The sequence below is a fragment of the Eutrigla gurnardus genome (assembly GCF_963514095.1).
Source record: "Eutrigla gurnardus genome assembly, chromosome: 15".
In the NCBI taxonomy this organism is placed as follows: Eukaryota; Metazoa; Chordata; class Actinopteri; order Perciformes; family Triglidae; genus Eutrigla; species Eutrigla gurnardus.
The window spans coordinates 7,495,760-7,518,437 of record NC_139938.1 but is presented as its reverse complement, the minus strand read 5'-3'; the positions used below and the strand labels follow the sequence as shown (position 1 = coordinate 7,518,437).

General features: G+C 41.4%; 2 protein-coding genes across 2 annotated transcripts; both read left to right on the top strand.

Moving 5' to 3' along the window:
* Window positions 1–1,369: 1,369 nt before the first annotated feature.
* ube2g1a (ubiquitin-conjugating enzyme E2G 1a) lies at window positions 1,370–8,187 on the top strand. Its single transcript, XM_084028110.1, has 6 exons — window positions 1,370–1,569; window positions 3,288–3,390; window positions 3,562–3,659; window positions 4,677–4,855; window positions 5,124–5,243; window positions 6,311–8,187. Exons 1-5 carry the CDS (start codon window positions 1,524–1,526, stop codon window positions 5,208–5,210), a joined length of 513 nt encoding a protein of 170 aa, XP_083884236.1. The 5' UTR covers window positions 1,370–1,523; the 3' UTR covers window positions 5,211–5,243; window positions 6,311–8,187.
* A 1,172-nt stretch (window positions 8,188–9,359) lies between these two features.
* Window positions 9,360–22,642, top strand: ankfy1 (ankyrin repeat and FYVE domain containing 1). Its single transcript, XM_084029660.1, has 25 exons — window positions 9,360–9,429; window positions 11,077–11,284; window positions 11,554–11,672; window positions 12,453–12,588; window positions 12,735–12,858; window positions 13,296–13,445; window positions 13,563–13,728; window positions 13,925–14,129; window positions 14,227–14,295; window positions 14,715–14,917; window positions 15,027–15,124; window positions 15,633–15,834; window positions 15,960–16,058; window positions 16,145–16,298; window positions 17,552–17,720; window positions 18,160–18,278; window positions 18,552–18,708; window positions 18,850–19,050; window positions 19,134–19,310; window positions 19,419–19,566; window positions 19,728–19,818; window positions 20,323–20,447; window positions 20,533–20,679; window positions 20,806–20,896; window positions 21,008–22,642. Exons 1-25 carry the CDS (start codon window positions 9,420–9,422, stop codon window positions 21,138–21,140), a joined length of 3,501 nt encoding a protein of 1,166 aa, XP_083885786.1. The 5' UTR covers window positions 9,360–9,419; the 3' UTR covers window positions 21,141–22,642.
* The last annotated feature ends 36 nt before the right edge of the window (window positions 22,643–22,678 follow it).

The window sequence follows — 22,678 nt, the reverse complement described above, 5'->3', positions numbered from 1 at the left end:
TATAAAAACATGGTCAGAACATAATGTAACCAGATAGTAAATGGAGAAAACATCATATTGGTTGTGTCTCTATCAATAAAAAATATAGACAAAAGTAGACTCACCTGCTTGTAAATGGCGACTCATTCAATGTCTGTAGGTGCCAGATGACACTTTGGCTGTTTGCTTGTGCAACAGAGGCCTCAGGAGTGTGAAGTGAGTGAAGGGATCAGCCCACTTGATCATGTGGCCACGCCCTCACAGTATGGTTCAAATTATTCCCTCATTATAGGTGTCTATGTAAATAATGCAATAACACATGGATGATGAATCCTAAGATATGTTTCAGAGAGCAGGTTTTTCAAGGAAAACATCAACTATCACATGATATTATATCCTGTGTGGTCGGTGAAAGCAAACTTAGAAGGAAAGACCTCTCTCTCCCTGGCAGTGACCGTCAAAACATCATCAATGGTCCATATTCTTAATGAGCCACAATGAATGCTATGAAAATATTTAACCATTTTGAAATAAAGTGAAATTAATTCAGTTATTTAAAAACGAACTTAACCTATTCCCATTGGAGAAGAGTGTGGCCTACTAGTATTCATGCACAGGACAACCACTGCACTTTCCATGTGTGGTGATGGTGCAGCTGGATCATAGAGGTTAGAGAGCAATGACGCCTTCAGGAGGAAGATAACAAAGAGTGGCAAACATATATATCAAGTTCAAAGGTTGAACTGAATATAGATCTGATATTAACTCAAAGTTAATATCAGAAAGAGGAGAAATGTAAAGATACTAAGTAATAATCAGATTGTGTTTAGGAAACTGCACAGCACACTTGCAGGATAAAACATTTTACTTAATTCTTTGTGGGAGAGATATGATTGTTCAATATATAAAGCTAAGAAAATATTTAAATACCCAGAGGATGGCATTCAAATGCTGTAAAGAAGGAAAAGGTGAGTTGCAAAGTGAGAAAATCATTAATGTCTTATGGTCAGATCCAACTGGGGGAGCAGATAGAGGAACTTTACAGGCAGTCATAAAATCTGGACTGCTTCCTCACTTCTTAAGAATAATACAATAACAGGTAACATGGGAAGCAGATATCAATGATGTGTCAGTCTTCCCTGCAGCCCTTGTGGCAATCCTGTGGGGGTGAAAGACGGGAAAAAGTGGGGGGTGACAATGTGCAGGAGTGACAATGTGGTCATAACTAGAGTCAATGTGGACTGAATTATGGGCTGTGGGCTGGCAATGGTGGATACTTATTTAGATGAAAAATGACAACGGAGATCTACAAATGAGCTGTGGAGGGCAGCAACGCGCCGTTGCTGCGTCGAGTCTGCCGCTAATTCAACCCGAAGAAGAAGACTGACCAAGCAGCAGTAGCAGGAGAAGACGACGAAGAAGAAGAATGACGAGAATACTAAACGGAAAATAGAGGGGACGAAGTACAGTTTGGTGAACGTTAACTCAACGCCGTTACCTCAACATATTCCCATTGAGCATAGCTGCGTTGTATTTGCTAAGCTATGACAGAGCCTCAGTCAGCGCTGTTACTCAGGAGACAGCTTGCAGGTAATTTAATCTCAGTGTTAACTGATGCTGGGGTCCTAGCTAGCGATGGCACTTGAGCCAACGCTGTCGTTAGCTGTGATTCAAACGGTGGTGCAGGCGCAAACTGTTTTCTTGAACACTGCACTAATGGTACTGCCCCGTGAAAAAACACTGCGTTGAGAGGACAGGCGTGGATGTCGACATTATGCACTGCTCTCTCGACAAGTAAACGGCGTCGGTGTGTTGGGAGACCAACAACGTCGCACACTCATCTCAGTTGAAAGCCGCTGTCAGAAGTCTCAACGACTTTCTGCTGTCGGACTAGCTAAAAGCTGTTAGCCTAAGGCTAGCCTCTAGCTGACTCGATGTGTTTACATATATTTTAACCGACATAACAAGTAGCGTTTTGCGTTTTTTTGACATGGCGTTTGCTAGTTATGTGATCAACGTGATGTTAGTTACTATATTTCTGCATAAATCTAAGTAATATTTCAATGGTTGACCCAATTTCCCCTGCTAACCATACTGAATTATTAACATATTTAGCCAACTCGCTACATCTGTATGCTAAAGTTAGCGGCTGTCACTGTTGTTAGCTTCAACACACGAAGCTAACAAGCTATCGTTAATCTCGGATTATTTCTAACGTTATTCGCTATTCTGACATAGTCAGCTGCCACTTAAATTCAGCATCCATAATATTAGCGTCTTTCGAAAAAGCAGCGATTGACACATCGTTTAATGCTTTGGGTTTTTATTGCGTGAATGTTACATTTCAGGTTTGGGTTAATATTGTATTTTCCATATGCAACCATTAAGGGACAGAATGTACTCCTTTGTAGTTAACTGGATATACTTTCCATATTGATATTTTTGAGTGGTAAATTATTGAAAGGAGGTAACTAACCTACCGGTAATGTAAGAAATGTTAAGTTGCCTTTTTCTAAATGTAATTGGATCTGTTGCAGAGGCTGTTCAAATGGATTTAGCACGGATTTAGCACACATTCACTGATGAATACATGTCCTTTTGTTATTGACATACACTTATAATAGAAACTAAAGTTTAAAGTGGCATTGAAACTTGCTTAATTCTGCACCCAATGTATTGCTGCTACACAAAGTGTCAGACTTCACTTGTAACACAGAGGCCGCTGTTTTGATGTGTGACTGTACATGAACATGCTGAACAGTAGAATACCAGCAGTTAGTGTGCTCACTGACCGAGACATAATACACAACTACAAAAGCAGTCATCTAGCACACACTGTGCCTCGTCCAATGCTTGCCAATAAACAAACAATAAAACATGTTTAGTGGTTCAATAGTGGATACTCTTCTTCTCAATCTGGATCCCCATCAAAAACCAGAGGGAGAGATGGTTCTCCAGATTTTGGAGTATTCCTTAATCCAGAAAGTGTATTATTGTGCAAGATTTAAAATGAAGTCAGAGACGAGACCACCAAGCTATGGTCATTATTGCTTCTGTTGCTGAAATTCCCCTCCCTAAGCAGTATAATTTTGAGTACAGTGTGATCCAGTGAGAGAGTTGGCTGCAGGTTGTTGGTGGCTGGTGTGTAGTTTTAGCATGCTGCTTCTTATTCAACCCCCAAGCAAGGCCTCCTAAGACAAGGGTTCTGTTGTCTCCTCAGCAGTCTTCAGAAAAGCACAACATCAGTTCACTTAAACATACTATATGTACTATTGATAGATGGTATTGGTATTTCTTTTTATACCTAGAGCTGAATAAAAACCCAGTGGAAGGATTCTCAGCAGGCCTCATCGAGGATAATGATCTCTACAGATGGGAAGTCCTCATCATTGGGCCTCCAGACACACTGTAGTAAGTCTATCACTGTCTTATACATGGAATGATGTAGGACAGATTGTTATGTTATTATGTTGTACTAATGTCGTGTTACAACTCTTAAAGTCTCTATTGCTTTGGATGCTTTGAAACATACAAAATTCATCTTATGTTGATTTCTTTCTCTTCGACCTGTTTTCTTTACAGTGAAGGTGGTGTGTTTAAAGCTCATCTGACATTTCCCAAAGACTACCCTCTCAGACCACCTAAAATGAAATTTATCACAGATATCTGGCACCCTAATGGTAGGTACAGGTGCAACATGCTGTGACTGACATTTCCTTTTGTTTGTAGAGTGGAGGCTCTCTCTCAAAGTAATCCTGGTGTTCCATTCCCTCTTGAGGATTTCCCTCTTGTAATATGCATTAATACCAAGAAACATTAGCCTGCAGTTCATTAAATAGGATGTCAACTTAAAGCTAAACTCATGCCCATTCATTGCATTACTTCATACATTTCAGCTCCCTTTTTAAATTTAAGAAACGTTCCCAGGAATACCTTTCAGTAACAAGGTCAGTATAGAACAGCTATAACAAATGATTAAATACGGCTCCATTTAAAAACCAAACAACCTAATTTTAAAACACTAGAGAAATGCAATTGATATCACAAAAGTAATCACATTTGGTAAAACTGTAGATTTAGGTTTGACGTAAATTATATTTTAGTCACTATTCCTTAACATGTTAATGTGTTACAGATTTCATGTTTATACTATGTATAACTATCAAAATGTGTTGTCTGGAACGACATTCAAAACATACACTGTAGTGTACAACAATTACTCCTTTCAACCTTGACAAAGGCAGCACCGACCAGATCCTCTCCTTCCATTCTTACCTTTCACAATAAAAGCCCAAGGCATATACACTCTATTTGTTTTCCAGAGGAAAATTCACCAGAGCATTTCACTAAAAGGAAACACGCAGACTGCCAGATGCTGCTCTGGGTCAACTATTGCATTGCTGCCTGTATTTTCATGTTGTTTATTTTTCACACCCCCAGTGTGGAAAGGCCTGAGGACTGGTGAGGAATTAGAGTGAATAAGACAGATGTGCAGGGCTGATAGATATAACCACATGCTAGACTCAAGGATGTAACTTCTGCCAAAGGGGCCTCTGCTAAATGTTGACTTAAAGTGTGGACAGGTATTTTTCAGTAAATGTCGTATTATGTAAATATTAAAAACATAAACCTCATTATAAGAGTTGAGAAAGCATTTCTGCTTCCTAAATGGTCTTCTGCACATTTTTATTTTCCAGTTGACAAGAATGGAGATGTATGTATTTCTATTTTGCACGAGCCTGGGGAGGATAAGTACGGCTATGAGAAACCAGAGGAGCGCTGGCTGCCTATCCACACAGTGGAAACCATCATGATTAGTGTTATCTCTATGCTGGCAGACCCAAACGGTGACTCACCAGCCAATGTGGATGCTGCAGTAAGTTTACTTGTTGAAAATAATTGAAATGGAAATGTTATCTGAATAAAATGTACTGTGCTGTTCTATTTTAGCCAACATAAAGGGGGAAGTATATGCATGGCATTTAATAGAGCATTTATGACAAAAATACACAAGTAATGAATGAATGATAATGTTGTATAATTATAGCAAATATAATGATTACTTTTAAAAGGGGGGGATATGCAGTACACTCAGTATGAAAATGAAGTAACTAAATTGTCTTTACCTCTTTTCCCCTTTGCAGAAAGAGTGGAGGGAGGACAGACACGGCGCGTTCAAAAGGAAAGTTGCCCGTTGTGTACGAAAAAGCCAAGAGACTGCGTTTGAGTGATCTCAAGCAAGGATCTCGCTTCATGTTTTCAGGGCAAGTATTAACTTTTTAACAATCTTTTCTACACAAATCACAACTAACAGCTAAGTCCACGTATTAGCTCCATCAGGTTTATCAGATACACTGATCTAAAACAAATGTCCTAAATGGTCCTAATCTTTTGTTTGTGTAATGTTTGTATTTAGATTGAGTCACTGTTGAGTAATGTTCGTGGTCATTTTGGAGGAATTGTGATACATTAATATACTGAGAGGAAGGCTCTGCTGTTCAGCCTAGCCTCATTGTTATAAACGGGGTGGACAAAATAATAGAAACACCCCTCTGTATTACTCAATAAAGTTAAACATGCAGGCTCCATAAGAATCAGTTTAATCAACGCCTCTCTAAAAACTGAACATTATAACCTTCATAAAGGCAGGATTTATTACAGGATTGTTGTTAGGCACACCTAGTTAAAGCTTTTACAGCCTAACAGACAAAAACATATTTCAACATTATAGAATTGTTGCACATAAAGATGTATTAATGGTGCTCTAAACTTAGACCTACCCATTTTGCCTTTCAATGGCTGTTAATGGATGGGGCTCAATTTGAACACCTCTACTTCTGCATAACAAACCTCCCTTCGATGTTCTTGACATGTTTATTTTGTTATTTAAAGTAATTTAGGAGATATTCATGATGATTGGGACCTACAAAAACATTTTGTCACAGTGCAATGAGCCAGTCAAATGAAAGGGTTGGTATCCGACTGTAAAGTGATGGAAGATGCGTCTCCATTTCCTCCCACTGTACAGAAGGGAAGCCAAAGTATCCTGCATATGGGGGCTGCCACCTTGGCTTCACTTTTTAGGAGCGTCCCTCTTCATACAGTCTATGGCTCAGTGGAAGTAATTGTCTTACACTGTCTCATCTGACCCAGTGGTGCAATTCAACAAGTTCAAACTGACTAGATCAAAAGTAACAATGAACATGGACTTTAATTTAATATTTGTATTCTATTATAAGAATAATATTTGTGCCTGTTGTTAATGTTATGACTTGTGTGATTGGTCTAGCTGTTTCCTCACAATTGTCTTCTATAAATTGCTTTCCCGCAGGTCTCCGATTGAAACTAAACATGGCACCGTTTCCTGCGCTCTTCCACCCTGTCGCCAGGCTTGTCCTCCTTTATTTTGACAGGAAGAGACTGGCTACTGTAGGCTGCAATAGAACATAACAGTGACTACCAAGGCTGACAGAAAACCGCCAAGCAAGTGCCAACTCCAAAAAAAAAACAAAAAAAACAACAACAAAAAAACCCAGGAGATGATAAAACATTTTCAAGTCTATGAACTGCTTCAACATTCAGGAAGATAAATGTAAAGACATGTATATATCACAGACTTAACCGGATAATATATAAGCTCCCTTTCCATCCATCAAGACCCTTAGACCAAATGAATAGAGCTGGTTCAGATTGATTTCATTTTGCCCCTTTTCCCCTCTCTCCACTCCAGCATGCATCGGTTCTTTTAGATGCTTTGAACAGGAGGTCTTGAATAGAAAGAGACCCGTGATGCTGTTGGAGGAACGTCACCTGTGAAGAGCTGAACTGATTCAAATGAGGGATGAATGATGTGACTGATGAAGAGAATATCGCCATATTAGCATACGCAGCTGTTCTTGTGGGTACTTTAGCACTCAGGAGCGGGCGTCATGTGTGTACCTGAATTATTGTGCTTTTCTTTATCCGTTAAAAGTCTTAACATCCTGCTCAGTTGACTCAAGAAAGGCAACACAACCCTTCATTTTTTTTTTAAAGCATGCTAGATTTTTCTTTTGTTTTCAAAGTGCCTCCTAATAAAATGTTTGGCCACTTCACCCTGCATTGAGTGATAAAAAAGTGTTGGAAAAACTATGGAGGCATGGTGTACCGCCTATATATGAATTAATTTAATAGCCAGTACACCAAGAATCTGTATAATTAGGCTATTGGTAACAATTTGCTGTAGCAATAACTCTCCTAGTATGACTGTACACGTGTTAATTTTTGATATCCTGATACAATTTGAAGTCCTCTTCAATATTCAGTTGTTTTAGCCGCCTCTTTTCCTTGTATGTGTTGTCCTAGGAATTGTTATGCATGCTTTATTGTACCTTTTGTTTTCTTGCTGAATGTTTTGGGGATTTTGTTTGCGAACGTTTGACTGTTTGTGTATACAGTATGTGTGCCCACTTTTTTTTTTTTCGCTCTTTTCCCTGATCCACAATCTCACGATTATTACTGCTCACTGAACTATTGCAGTTTTGCCTAATGTACAAAGACAAAATACTGATGTATATTTTTCATGTTAAGAAACCTGTCACCTGTAGTGAGTTCTTCTAAAATATGATTTTTTTTTCAATATTTACATGTGTATTTAATTCAGATGTTTTACATATTGGTCATGACAACAGAAATATTTCATGTACACAAAATGTTATTTTTGCACAAGCTGCATATTTATTTGCATTTATTTATTTCCCAATGTTACATAGAAGGTCTTCACTAAATATTGTAGATATTACCTTATTAATACAAAAACATTTCATGAGCTAGAACTTCACGGCCATAATCTGTTTTCTTAGTAAGAGATAATATATTTTGGTATAATATTCTTCACATGAAGAGTTTAATGTTAATTTAGAGGATTGTGCCAAGATCAATTGGTCTGCTTTGCTCGTAAACGGTTTTACTTTGACAGATTTGTTTTGGGTTGACTCCGATGATGGTGCTGACGAGCCACACGGACAAATATTTGCATGATCACACCTTTTTTGTAAATTATATTTAGTGCTGCGAGTACAAAGTGAGCTTCAACCATGATAAACACTGCTCAAATAATTAAGGAAACCCTTAAATCACATCTTTTTTTATTTATTATTTTATTTTTTTATGAGGGTTTTGCAACAAATATATAAAACACAGACCAAAGACACAAAAAACAGACAACAACAGCAAGAAAAAAAGGACACCCCCCCATAAATCACACATCTTGATGAATTAATTATTCAAGTTGAAAAATCTTTACTGATGTTCATTGTATACATTTTCAGAACAAAATTATGTTACAATGGTCAATGGAAACCAAAACCATCAACCCATTGAGGGCTGGATTCAAAATCACACTGAAAATCAAAGTAAAACATTGAAATCACAGGCTGATCCTACGTGAATTTAATCACAGCAACTCATGCCACTCAGTAGTGTGTTTGGCCCCTGCGTGCCTGTAAGACTCCCAACGCCTGGGCTCCTCCCAGACCTGGATCAGGGTATCAGTGATTCCCTGGTGCTGGATTGATGCCTTTTGATCCTGTCCAGCTCTCATCGTGTAACGGCCGGTCTCCTGGCATCTCCTCCAGGCTCTTGAGACTGCTGGGGGACCCAGCACAACTCCGTTGTACCTGTTGTCACTTTAATTTGCACCAACGCAGCTAAAATGTATTCACAATAACTTGTGCTTCCTAAATGAACATATTTACATCCCCGACATTTAATTGACTTGGTGTTGTATTGTGATGGTTAAGTGTCCTCTTAAGACAGGTTTTTTTAGCAGTGTAGATAAAATATGACTGTCTGACCATAAGACAACAAATCGCAGGAGTCTCGTTTCCACGGTACATTACTTTGGTAACATAAATGCATCTTCAATGATTTGGGAGATAAAATCAGTGGACATTTGATCAGCAGAGAAAACAGATTTCATACCCACAGCATTGCATCTAATATCTTATTTGTCCTCAATAGGAGTCTCAGATAAATAGGATGCACCTCTTGCCATAAATGAGTCAGTCTTTTAATGTATTGTTATTGAAGCATTATGGATACGGGGACTTATTGTAGAAATATGATTGGCAATTTAGTAGGCGTCTTTATCAGGGACTCCTGAAGGCATCATACGTTTGACAACCCTTCACCAATTTCAACGCACATACTGTACCGTCCTCCTTTTGGTCTGAGGTGACCGTTAGTACAGAAAATCATCATCATATTGTCCATTAATCCGCGTGTGTAAATCTAGTAACTGAATATCATAATGATGCGAACATAATAGAACATATATAGAACAGTAAAGGTCACATGATAAATTGACGTGATCCCCCTGAACGCAGCACCGCCGCCTACTATCCGGCTCCTTGTCGTATCGCGATAGAGACAGCCAGGCCACGGAGCTAACGCTGAGCAACATGGCGGAAGGTATGAGATCGTTTTTTTCACCGTTTGGTACACTCCCTGTTTTCATCGTACGCTTGTTGAACCGCTGGCCCGAATCAACTAGTGTCTTGGCGGCTTAATAACCGGCGCGTTGTCTGTGGTAGAAAACACGAAGCGCTGCGACACTTGTCTTGTCACAAGCTCGCCAATGAGCAGCTTCAGTTAGCTGTCGTTGGTGCTGCTAGCTGCATTTTACAGCTACGAGGTAGCCGAACCGGACTAGACATGTTGGTGGGCTGGACCGCGGAGAAGAATTCCTGTTTGGGCAGATTGCTGGTTTGCTACTTAAGAAATAAGTATAATGTTAACTTACAAGATGTGCAGGTAATGTTGGTGTTAACGTTTTCTAACGTTAGCTAAATGCCACCGTCATGCATCACATCGGGCTGCCTTAACGTTATATTATGTAGCCAACGTTGTAATTCCAGTAGTTAACTGTTTACACCCCGTTAACTGAGGTCGTTTGTTCACGGTGACGTACTTAAATACACATCGTTAATTTGATATCACGACGGAGGGTAAACATGGGGATGAGACTCCACAGGACAGGGTAGTTGTCACCACTGCACCACCTGGCTGGCATAGGTGCCATGGCCAAAGCCACCACCTATATGTAGCCTGGACATGAGGGCATATCATGCTGTGTGCTCCTCCCGAAGGGAAATCAGCTTAACGTCACCGATTGAATCTCGAGAACAAACACTCCCATCTGTGATATGCATGCAGCTGCTCCGTTGCTACAGAGCAGGAGGCACATTTGTATTTAACACTACGCCTGGATTCTATTGTGGCACAGTCTGATAGGGTTCCCAGTGTGCTATTAAATAAGTCGTGCCTTGGCTGATTGCTTCAAAAACGTTTAAAAGAGATCAAGTCCTGACAAGTTTTGATGTGGGTGTTTATGAATGTGGAGGATGTGTTGTATAAACAGTGGTCTTATAATGAACCACCCAGAGGTGCAGGTTCCTAAAAGCAAGGTGGATATTAGTATAGTATAAGTCATTTGCCCAGTGGCTGGGCAGTTGGCCCTAAGCTGCTGCTCCTCCATACCACCCTTCCTGTATTGAGCTGATCAGGTGGTTTTCAGAAACACCCCCCTTCTGTTCCTCATGACCAGTGGCTGTGCCAGTAACGGTTTACGAGGGAGGACAAAGTAACGTGCCGTCTCAGCATTCTTTCCTCACTAAAACTTAACTGGTTTAAAGGAAGGAAATGGGCCTCAGTGAAATTCTGTGGAGTCAAGGCTGACACATAAAATTGTGTTGCAACACGAAGATCCGTAGAAAGTCATTCAGAGGAACAGGAAGACAGTTGTCCAAACAAAAACACGCTCTGTGACAATCTATTTAAGATGAAAACATTTTGCATATTGTAAACCTTATATGAGGGATGTTGAAAATCATATTTTTCTGTGCAACAAAGGTGCCATGGAAAAGTGTCTCAAGAAACAGGTCATTATAATGAAAAGTAATAATGGACCTAGTCCCTGTGGATCACCACCACTTTTACTTACATAGGGGAAAGGTGCTTAAAAAGCTCCAGTTTAACTTGCATCTTTCTAATCTACCTTTTGAATCCCTGCATCTTGTTTTGTCCTCTGTCTTTCTCCTGTACCTTGGCGTGTGACAGAGGAGGTGGCCAAGCTGCAGAAGCACCTGGCCCTGCTCAGGCAGGAGTATGTGAAGATGCAGCAGAAGCTGGCCGACACAGAGAGGCGCTGTGCCGTGCTTGCGGCTCAGGCCTCTGGCCAGGGCTCCTCCAGCCCTGCAGCTGCAGACACCTTCATCAGCCGTCTGCTGGTCATCGTGGCAGACCTCTATCAGCAGGAACAGTACAGGTGAGGATCATGGTTGGACTGGATGGCTATGCATTTTGTTTGAGGGTTAGCTAATCCAGCAGTCCTGCAAATGTTATTATGTAGTTGTGTCTGCTGTGGTGTGGGTTTGTGATACAACCTGCCTATGCTGCCGCATCGTTGCAGTTGATGGGCTTGTAACATAATAACAAAAAAAACTGCAACATGTTTTAAGTGCCGTTGAGTGTGTTTGTTTTTTAGAAGACCTGAGAGTGAATTGGTTTCTCAAAGATGGATGGTTGTTTTTGCAGTGATCTGAAAGTGATAGTCGCAGGGGAGAATCTCAATGCCCATAAGTTTGTGTTGGCTGCTCGCAGTGATGTCTGGAGTCTGGCCAACCTGGCCTCCACCTCTGAACTGGACCTATCAGGTGAGCAACCCTGCTGTGATGTCACTGTGTTAAATAACTGGCTTAAATCTTAATGAATATCCAGAGAAGAGATGCACCGATTGATTGATCGGCCACCAGTTGAAAGCAGACGATTGTCAGCTGGTTGGTCCCGAACATTGACTGGCTGAACAGTCTCAAACATGTCGGTGTGGAAGTTGTTCAGTGTGAGTGAAGACGACATCATTTAAAGCCCCCAATTTTAAACACCTATTGGTCCAAAATAAGGCATGGAGGAGCAAGATCTATTTCAGTAAGAGAAGGTCCTGTAACTAAATAGGAACATTTTTATCATGAACATACCAATTTAATTAAATTAAATAATTAAAAATCTCCACAATGTCAATTATAGTTCTTACAAAGGAAAAACGGAATCTGCAAAATAGGATCAGCAGGCAAGACTTAAAAAAATCAGATCCAGTTGTTAGTCCGTCAGTCAGTGTGCTTATGGGTTAATGGATGATGACCGAATATTTATTTTGGAATGGATCGTGCAGACTGTCAAAGTCCACTATTGGACAGTTCTGCAGATTTTGGCCCTTGTGCCTATTTCCCAGTAAGATGAGCGGTGAGGGTTGAATTCATATAAATGTGAGCAAATGACAGCCTGAGAAATGTAAAAAGAATCTGTTGTATTCAGTGGCTACATAGTCTGAAAATATACTTTTTCACCCATTATTACAAGACTGCCTGTCATTACAGCAGGCTTGCATTTGATCACTCTGTGTCAATTTCTGACTTGGTGATGTGATGGATTTCTAGATTGCAAACCTGAGGTTGCCATGGCAATGTTGCGCTGGGCATACACAGATGAGTTGGAACTCACTGAAGATGATGCCTTTCTTATTGACTTGATGAAGTTGGCCAACCGCTTCCAGCTTCAGCTGCTCAGAGAGAGGTCAGCAGTCTATATATATATATACACTGACTTTAATTTTGCAGGTTGCAATTAATCTCTGTTTCCAGTGGCAGCATTACTGTTGCATTATAGACACATATGTCTTAACAACCCCCAAAATAAAATGTGTTTCTCCGGGGCGACAGATGTGAAAAAGGCGTCATGTCCTCGGTGAATGTCAGGAACTGCATTCGCTTCTACCAAACAGCTGAGGAGCTAAATGCCACCACCCTGATGAACTATTGTGGGGAGATCATAGCCAGTCACTGGGTGAGTTGTCGTCCAGTCGACCAGACTGAAAAAGATGCCAGACCATTAGTACGTTTTCTATCTGGTTTAAGCTTTTCAGAAGTATGCAATGCAACTGAATCACTTTACCTGCTCTTCTTGTCTGAGTTATTCTCCTCATATTTACTCCCTCTTGGCAGGTCAGTGTTATGCTGCCTCACCAATGTGACACATCGCATAATTTATGATACAATAAATCCAGCGAGGCCACAGTTGTCAAGGTTATCTTTATTACTTTTGTGTAGAAAATGGCTGTTAACTGTCATCAGCTTCTGACACCTCAGTCTCGAGCTCTCGGTCTGGCTGCTTTTCACAGAAACGTGGATTATCTTAACATTATTTTTAGGATTCAATCTAAAGAAAATGTCTGATGTTTGACATTGACACTATGTTGTGTTTAATTGCTTGTGTTATTTTAGGATGATCTGAGGAAAGAAGATTTCAGCACCATGAGTGCCCAGCTACTGTTCAAGATGATCAAGTCTAAAACGGAGTATCCTCTCCACAAAGCCATCAAGGTTGAGAGAGAAGATGTGGTCTTCCTCTATCTCATCGAGATGGACGCACAGGTCAGCTCCCCACACATAGATTAACTGTTTGTATTGTTTGTTACAGTCAAACCAGCATGGCAGAATACAGGTTTTGCATTGTGCTATTTACATGTTTGATGTTTATGACGTTTACAGCTACCTGGCAAGCTGAATGAACTGGACAACAATGGTGACCTGGCACTGGACCTGGCGCTAGCGCATAAATTGGAAAGCATTGCCACCACTCTGGTTAACAACAAAGCAGATGTGGACATGGTGGACCAGAGTGGCTGGAGCCTCCTGCATAAGGCCATCCAAAGAGGTGTGTGGGAGTCATTATTGTTATTACTACCTACTATGATGACCCACTTCATGAAACAATTCAATAAACCACTCTCAATTTCAAGGGTTATTCTCGTACATATTTGGTTACAGTGTGAAGACTAGATTTTGATCTTGTTACATGAAAGCACAAATACTTTCTTCGTGAATGTTAATCTTTCTTCCTCTCATACCAGGTGATGAATTTGCCTCCATCTTCCTGATTCGCCACTCGGCTCAGGTGAACGCAGCCACGGTGGGGGCAGTGGAAACCCCGCTTCACCTGGTCTGTTCCTTCAGCCCCAAGAAACACTCTGCGGAAGTGATGAGCGGCATGGCACGCATCGCAGAGGCTCTGCTCAAGACCGGCGCCAACCCCAACATGCAGAACAGCAAGGGCAGGTAGGCCACTGGGCTTCTGGAATGGTTGGGTTACAAGGGTGGGCAACAACTGTTCAAAGTATGATGATAATCCTGCTTTGTCTGTTGTGGTCTTTAGAACTCCGCTGCATGAAGCTGTGTCATCGGGGAACGAGCCGGTTTTCAACCAGCTACTGCAGTGCAAACAGTGAGTTACAGTCCGCCTTCAAATTGAATTAGTGAGTTTATTTCTGACATGGGAAGTCAAACACAGGTGTTCAGTTAGTTAACTCAATTAATTGACAAGACTACCAGAGCTGGCTAATTGATGAAAATGGATATTGCGCTATTCATTTTATTTCCTTTTTGATATTAGTTTTTTCTTATTTTCTTTTTTCTATGCCATGCTGACAATAAGAGTAGACACAGGCTCTAACACCATTTTTATATATATAAAAAAAAACACCCGTTTACATGACCCTGAATTTAGAAAACTTGAATTAAAACAATTGCCATGAACCCTGTTTGAAGACGGCACCTTTAAGATCAAGGGACTCTGGTGATCATCTAACTCTAAAATTAAGATAATCCTGTGTGTAACCTGGTGTAATCTGTCCATCTGGTTAGGCTTGACCTGGAACTCAAGGACCACGAGGGCAGCACAGCTCTGTGGCTGGCCCTGCAGTATATCACCGTGTCTTCAGACCCGTCGGTAAACCCGTTTGAGGATGATGCACCGGTAGTGAACGGAACCTCGTTTGACGAGAATAGCTTTGCGGCCCAGCTCATCCAGAGAGGAAGCAATCCTGATGCACCGGACACGACCACAGGTGCTGTTTTATACCCTCACTTTGCAGTAATGTCCTGAATGGAATGATGCTTTTAATGTCTTGAAACACAATTTCATCGTCATCTGCCTTTTTGTTTTATTCCTTGTAGAAAACTGTCTCATGCAGAGAGCGGCTCAGGCGGGCAATGAGGCAGCTGCACTTTTCCTTGCCACTCATGGAGCAAAAGTCAACCATGTCAACAAATGGGTGCGTTTAAATATTAGGCCACATAACAGCCAAACAATGACATAGTTGTAATGACCTAGTGTGGGTAGTACTTTGTTACTTGGTGACATCAACACTTTATGGAAGAAAGGAGCAGAGTTTCTGTGGGAGAGGATAACTCCCTTTGGACATGGACTTTATTCGTTGACATTCTCGAGTCCTTTTACATGAACAAAAACTATAAAACACTACAGGAAAGAGGAAAGATTTATAATAGTTATTATACAACATAGATGTCAGACCAGATATAACATTTTGTAGATAGTTGGAGAAAATGACCAATGCAGGTCATCCTCACAGATGTGGCACCAGTGTACAAGGTAGATACTTAGTGAATCCTGTATCTGCAGTCATTAATCACGATCCGAGGCCGCCTTCATTTTGTACCTGTAGACCTTAAAAAGTGCCTTAGCCTAAATCATAACCTTCATATATGAAAGTGTTATAAGCCGCTCATAAAGACATTATGAATCCTTTTACCTTCTTTCAGGGTGAGAGCCCGCTTCATAGCGCGTGTCGCTGTGGCCTGGCGGGTCTGACAGCAGAGCTGCTCCAGCAGGGGGCCAACCCCAACCTGCAGACCCAGAAGGCTCTGCCTGACGACAGCGTTGGTGTGGCCATGCAGACCCCCCTCCACATGGCCATTGCTCAAAACCACCCGGATGTGGTCTCTGTCATCCTTGAGCAAAAAGGTCAGCATTTACCCCTTTGAATGCATATAACTAAACTGCAAACATAGTAGGTGTGTTAAGCGTTTTCTGCTTTGCCTCACTATGCATGTTATCACTAACGTACTGAAACATCCTTCCTATTGCAGCCAATGCACTTCATGCCACCAACAACTTCCAGATCATTCCAGACTTCAGTCTCAAAGACTCCATGGACCAGACAGTGCTGGGCTTGGCCCTCTGGACAGGTACACACAACTACACCAGTCTACCTACAAGTCAGCATGGTGATCTGCGTATGTGATTTATAACGTGAACCATGTGTCCCTGTCAGGTATGCACACCATAGCGGCTCAGCTGCTGGGCTCAGGGGCTTCGATCAATGACACTATGTCCAATGGACAAACCCTGCTTCACATGGCCATCCAAAGACAGGACAGCAAGAGTTCCCTCTTCCTTCTGGAGCATCAGGCAGACATCAGTGTTAGGTAATGTCTCAGTTATATTGCAGTTTGTAAACATTTGTGCTGTAAAATGTCTGCAAAGTTTAAAAAAAATATAGAATTGTTAATTTAAGCAGTTTTTTGGCCATAGAGTGATGACAGGAAATAAATATAGAGAATAAGAAGAAGGGGATAGCGTGGTTAATGAGATACTTATCCATAGTCAGTGTATTAGCTGCTGCTGCCCCCAGCCACAGCAGTACATTGTTTGGCTTCCATGCACGGAGTTGACTGCTGTCTCTATACGATAAACTGACTATTGACAAGACCCTTTTTATAACCCCATGTTAAAGAATCCAAACTATCCATTTAATTCCCTGGCTTGACGTGAACTAGGGTGCCCCTCTCTTCTGCTATTCTTCTGTTATTTCAACAGATTAGTTGACACTTCATAAGTAATGTGTAACAAAAAACAACCAAAGTCCCAAAACACACTAGGTATGGAGGAAAACATTTATTTAAGATTATGTGTCGGGAAAGGGCCCTGTAATTGCACCACCAGCAAATCAATTATTTAATAAAAAAAACATAATTGCAATATTTTTTGTATTAAAAGAAAAACATTGCAATCTTCCAGTATCCAATTAAAGGAGTCATCACCTGGTTTTATACGTATCCAGCCCCCCTTGGATCGCTTTGGATCAATTCGTAAAACTTATTAGAAAAAAAAAAAAAATTTTAATCAAACATTGAGCTTGTTCTGACCCTTTTTCGTACCGCGATTTTATCACGCGAGATTACGCGCGAGGTTTTGACTGGTCCGGATGTGCATTGTATAATATGTAATGAGGCGCGCGTTGATTCGCCGCAGGAAGGACAGAGCCGGGGGGGCTTGCCTGCATGCAGACTCCAAAACATAATGGCGGCGCTTCGGCGATTTCAGGTAGCGGACGGGGCGGGGTTGGGTGGTGAAAGAGGGGTGGGCTTATGCAAGTAGCCTCCACGGTGACGTCACCGAAGGCGCAGAATCAAAATCTCGTGCTTTAGGAATGCACACCCTTGTGTGCTATTCCTGTTCGGAAAAAGAGCAGAAGCGAAAAAACGGCGCCACTTTCAAACTCCAGCCTTTCAGGCAAGTTTCAACTGAGGTCAAACACAGATATGCATGTTTTAACAAGAGAAATTGCGATTTCCAGGTGATGACTCCTTTAAGAGTTTTGAGGTGGAGTTTTTTTTTTTTTTAGATTATTGTAATCCTCTTTATCTTATGTCTCTCTCTTTCTTTTCCCCACTACCAGGACCCAGGACGGACAAACGGCACTACAGTTGGCCATCAGTAACCAGCTGCCACTTGTGGTGGATGCCATTTGCACAAGAGGAGCCGATATGTCTGTTGTAGATGACAAAGGGGACCCTCCATTATGGCTGGCTCTGGAGAACGGCCTGGAAGATATTGCATCCACACTGGTGAGACAAATGCAACCCTTTTAGAGATGATGGTACCCTCTCTCTTGGTCATTGGTTCACTGCCAGTTATTACACTTTTTGCAAGATAAAATGGAGAAAAAAATGAATCAAACATTAATGAGCCTCAGGCATCGAGGCTGTTTGGTTTTAGTGTGCCTGGATTTCAGAGTGCTTTCATATTGATCAAGTATTTTATTGAGAAAGTAGAATTCTCCAAAATGCAATGAATAGAAAAACAATGAATAGTTCCAAAAAAGGAAAAGATGTCATAAACTACTGATGTTCTGAAACCAAACACTTGCACAAAACCCTTCCAATCATGCATTAAAAAATGTAGCACTAAAAGCCTTGTTATTGGTTCCATATAAGTTTTCTAGATGTCTGGGAAATCATATTTTCTTGTATTTTGACTGTTATGAGTATTGTTTGCTCCGCCTAGGTCCGCCATGGCTGTGATGCGACTTCTTGGAGCACGGGGCCCTCTGGCTGCAAGCAGACCCTCCTGCACAGAGCTGTTGATGAGAACAATGAGGTCTCTGCCTGCTTCCTCATCCGCAGGTCTGCGACTCTTCTTACCACTAGGGTTTGGGAAACCTAATCCTAGCCATGAAGGCACATTCTTGCCTAAACTGTGATTCTTTTACCATATGGGCAATCACTGTGCTAAGAAAACGTCAACATTTGCCATTAAAGATTTGGCACAAATGAAAATGTAATCAATCTGAAACTACAATCGAGACTGTTTTAAAACTGTGTTATTGAGGTGGCTGTAGCTAGCTGTCTTAACTTCCTGTTTGTCTCACGTGTGTGTGTGTGTGTGTGTGTGTGTAGTGGCTGTGACGTGAACAGCACCAGACAGCCCGGCCCTAACGGCGAAGGAGAGGAAGAAGCCCGAGATGGACAAACGCCCCTCCACCTGGCAAGCAGCTGGGGACTGGAGGAGGTGGTGCAGTGCCTTCTAGAGTTTGGAGCTAATGTTAATGCACAGGTCAGTCCTGTCACATCAGTGGGTCCATTTTTGTCTGATACTATTTAGATGCGTTTCGTGCCAATACAGCATACAGCTAATGAGATTGTAACCAAGTTCTCTTTCTAAGTTTTTAATCCAGTTTCTGTCCATTTCTGCCAGGATGCAGAAGGCAGGGCTCCCATCCACGCTGCCATTAGCAGCCAGCACAACGTCATTATACAGCTTCTCATTTCCCATCCAGACATTCGTCTCAACATACGAGACCGTCAGGGAATGACCCCCTTCGCCTGTGCTATGACACACAAGAACAACAAGGCAGCGGAAGCTATCCTCAAGAGGGAGCCTGGTGCTGCTGAGCAGGTAGCACGCACAGAAATGCACCCGTTTGTCAAAATGAAGCACTTATGAAGGTTATGTGAACTGAAACTCCCATTTCTGTCCAGGTGGACAACAAAGGACGTAATTTTCTCCACGTGGCCGTGCAAAATTCAGACATCGAAAGTGTGCTGTTCCTCATCAGCGTCCAAGCTAATGTCAACTCTCGGGTTCAGGACGCAGCCAAGCTCACTCCTCTCCACCTGGCTGTCCAGGCTGGATCTGAGATCATTGTCCGCAACCTGGTAGAACCCTCAGAATTTGCTTGTATTTGCATGTACTATTCATGCCAATTTATTTAAAAAAAACAATGCAGTTGATTTAGTTTTTATTCAGCATGTTTCTCTTTCCAGCTGCTTGCCGGAGCCAAAGTTAATGAGGTGACCAAACACAGGCAGACGGCACTGCATTTGGCTGCCCAGCAGGACCTGGCCACTATTTGTTCTGTGCTGCTGGAGAACGGAGTAGACTTTGCTGCTGAGGATGAGAATGGCAATAATGGTACCTTCCATTCTGTAGTATTATATTTCATTGCTTTTAGCTTTAAAAATTCCAGATGGAGCTACTGCATTCTGTGTAGTTGATTATTCATTGTTATTCCACCTCCCCAACATACCATAATGAATAACATTTTTTATCTTTTGTCTGTCCTTTCCTCCCAGCTCTACATCTGGCTGTGATGCAGGGCCGCCTTAACAATGTCAGAACCCTTCTCACAGAGTCCAACATCGATGCTGAGGCCTTCAATCTCAGGTACACTCAGATCACACTTTGACAGCTGCATCGTTAAGGCTGCATTCACACCAAATCGGGCGGTGGCGTGGGCTGGGATTGACACTTAAATGATGTTATTAAATGAATTGTGTAACGCTATGATTGCAATATGCCAGCGATTGTCTGTCCACACCAACAGATTGGAGGAAAAAAACGTACTTTCAATAGCGAAGGACAGGTTTTAAACTGCGTTTCTCCAGAAGTCGAACCTGTTTTCGCTGAGAGTTGCTGCATTATTTTCCAGCATCCCATGTGGTCTCCACCACCGCAGCCAAATCACACTGCCCACAAATTAATTGGAGGACTGGCGTTTGAGCCGCAACACCTGTTCGCGTGTGAAAGCAGCAAACGCACAGAATGCAGAATATGGGATAGAAACAAGAACATAGAATATTGACAATGTAGAGAGTGTAAGCTTTTCAACCTAACTGAAAACCTTCTGAGTATTATAATGTCTAATTTCATCTTATTATGTCTGCTTAGGGGTCAGTCACCCATGCACGTACTAGGCCATTATGGGAAAGAGAATGCTGCCGCCATTTTTGAGCTGTTCTTGGAGTGTATGCCTGAATACCCGCTGGACAAACCAGACAATGAAGGGAACACAGGTACTGAAGTTTGTTTATCATTACTGTATACTAATACCAGTGGTACACTTGTGATAGAATGACGGAGACCTGTGTTTTATTGCAGTTCTGCTCCTGGCCTACATGAAAGGAAATGCAAACCTGTGCCGTGCCATTGTGAGGGCCGGGGCTCGACTTGGAATCAATAATAATCAGGGCATCAACATTTTCAACTATCAAGTTGCAACCAAACAGTTGCTCTTCCGCCTTTTAGGTACGTTTTTACACATCATCATGTATCTGGCTTTCAATATATATTAAACAGCAGCCCCACATTAAGAGATGACCTCTAATACAAAGTATTTGACCTCTGTGATGTTTTTTCTTCTCATTTGTTTAGATATGCTGTCCAAAGAGCCTCCTTGGTGTGATGGGTCCAACTGCTATGAATGTGTTGCCAAGTTTGGTGTTACAACACGGAAACATCACTGGTTAGTAGTATATTTTGTTTTTATTTTGATATAAGTGCAATAAATAATAATTGATATTTCTCTTTTGTGTCAGACTGTATGATTAATCCCATGTCTCCTCTTTGACTCCAGCCGCCACTGTGGGCGCCTGTTGTGCCACAAGTGCTCTATAAAGGAGATACCCATCATCAAGTTTGACTTGAACAAGCCGGTGAGGGTGTGTGACATCTGCTTTGATGTACTAACTCTGGGTGGGGTTTCGTAATGCAGCAGCCTGGACATCCTCCACCCTCTGACACTGGCCATGCCAGGCCCAACTTGGCACTGTTATTCAGGCATACCAGGACAAGGGACATCGGTAGCAGGACGTACTAACAAGAGATTCCCGGGGAGTTATGGACCATCAACTTTATACTATTCCAGTCTACGGAAAATTCTTAATGTTCTAGAGAGGGACGTTTCAAATAGAAAGTGATACATTGTCTTTTGTTTTTGATCAAAGTATCTTACAGTGGTTATAAGAAGCTCTCCAGCTCAATGATGGCTGGACTCTGCTTGTTAATCCCAAGACAAATTGTGTTTCTAATGATGAGCTCTTACTATCACAAGCAGGACATTTCAATTCAATGATGAGCATTTAAGTCAAATCACCTCTTTTCGGTTAGGATATTTCACCATCTGCAGCCTTTATGCTATGTGACCTGCCCAAAGACATGAATTCACTTTTACTAAATGTATTCCTACATTTACACGAGAGCTCAACCTGCTGTCAGCCAAGAGCAGACTGTAAAATCTCCCAAGATCATTGACTCTCCAAGGAATTAACTGTCAGCATATATATCTATAATCTTTCTCTCTCCTGTCACCTCCAATTCTGTATTGACTGGATAAAGTGAGTCATACGAGGAGGATTTAAAGGGAAAGCATCTCAACTCATTTAAAAAAAAATGAGATCTAATCTTGTTGGATCCAGATTTCCAACATTGACATTGTATTACTTTACTGTTAGAGGTGAAAGATGGCACAACTGGACATGGATGATTTATATTTTCTCCACAACTGATACATAGTCTATCATGTGTAGGCGTCTGCTTACTTTTTAACATGGCAAGTTGGGAAAATGTGACCTGAGAAAGACGATTTTTATCACAAAAGAAATATAAATGTGCTCCATAAACATAAATTCTCTCCACACGCCTCCTCCTCAGTTACAGAAATGCCTCTTATGCCTATGCATGTCAATTAATTTGTAGCCTTTAAGTCATAATCATATTTCAAAATCAGTCATCAAATGATTACATTCCATTTTTTTTAAATCTGCCATGAGGTCCTCGTATGAAGTTGTGATCATAGTCCCCACAATGTTGCCTCAAGTCAAGTTGTTGTCTTGACCCATCACATTAAAGCTTCTTGATTTCTAACCCTAACAGGTGCACTTTATCAAGATCACATGACATTTCCGATCACTGGGGAGAATGTGGAGGAGAGGGATGGCCAAGTAGTGGGGCCTCTTTAAGTATTGTTAAATTGTACAGATAAATGTGTGATATTTTTGACCACTACAACTGTTTTGTACTTAAATGCAGTTTGTGCTTGTCATTGTGACAAACCTAAATCTTGCCTCTGTTAATCTTTTATGCACATTGTTTAATCTTTTATGCACATTATATTGTATCTGTATGCTCAGATATCTAGCCTGTCTCTTCCTGGTGTATCCTTTTAGAGAAAGGGAGGACAACCTTACATAAAGGTCATCAAAAAAAACAATGCACTGACTTTTCTTCATCCTTCCACTTTATTGTG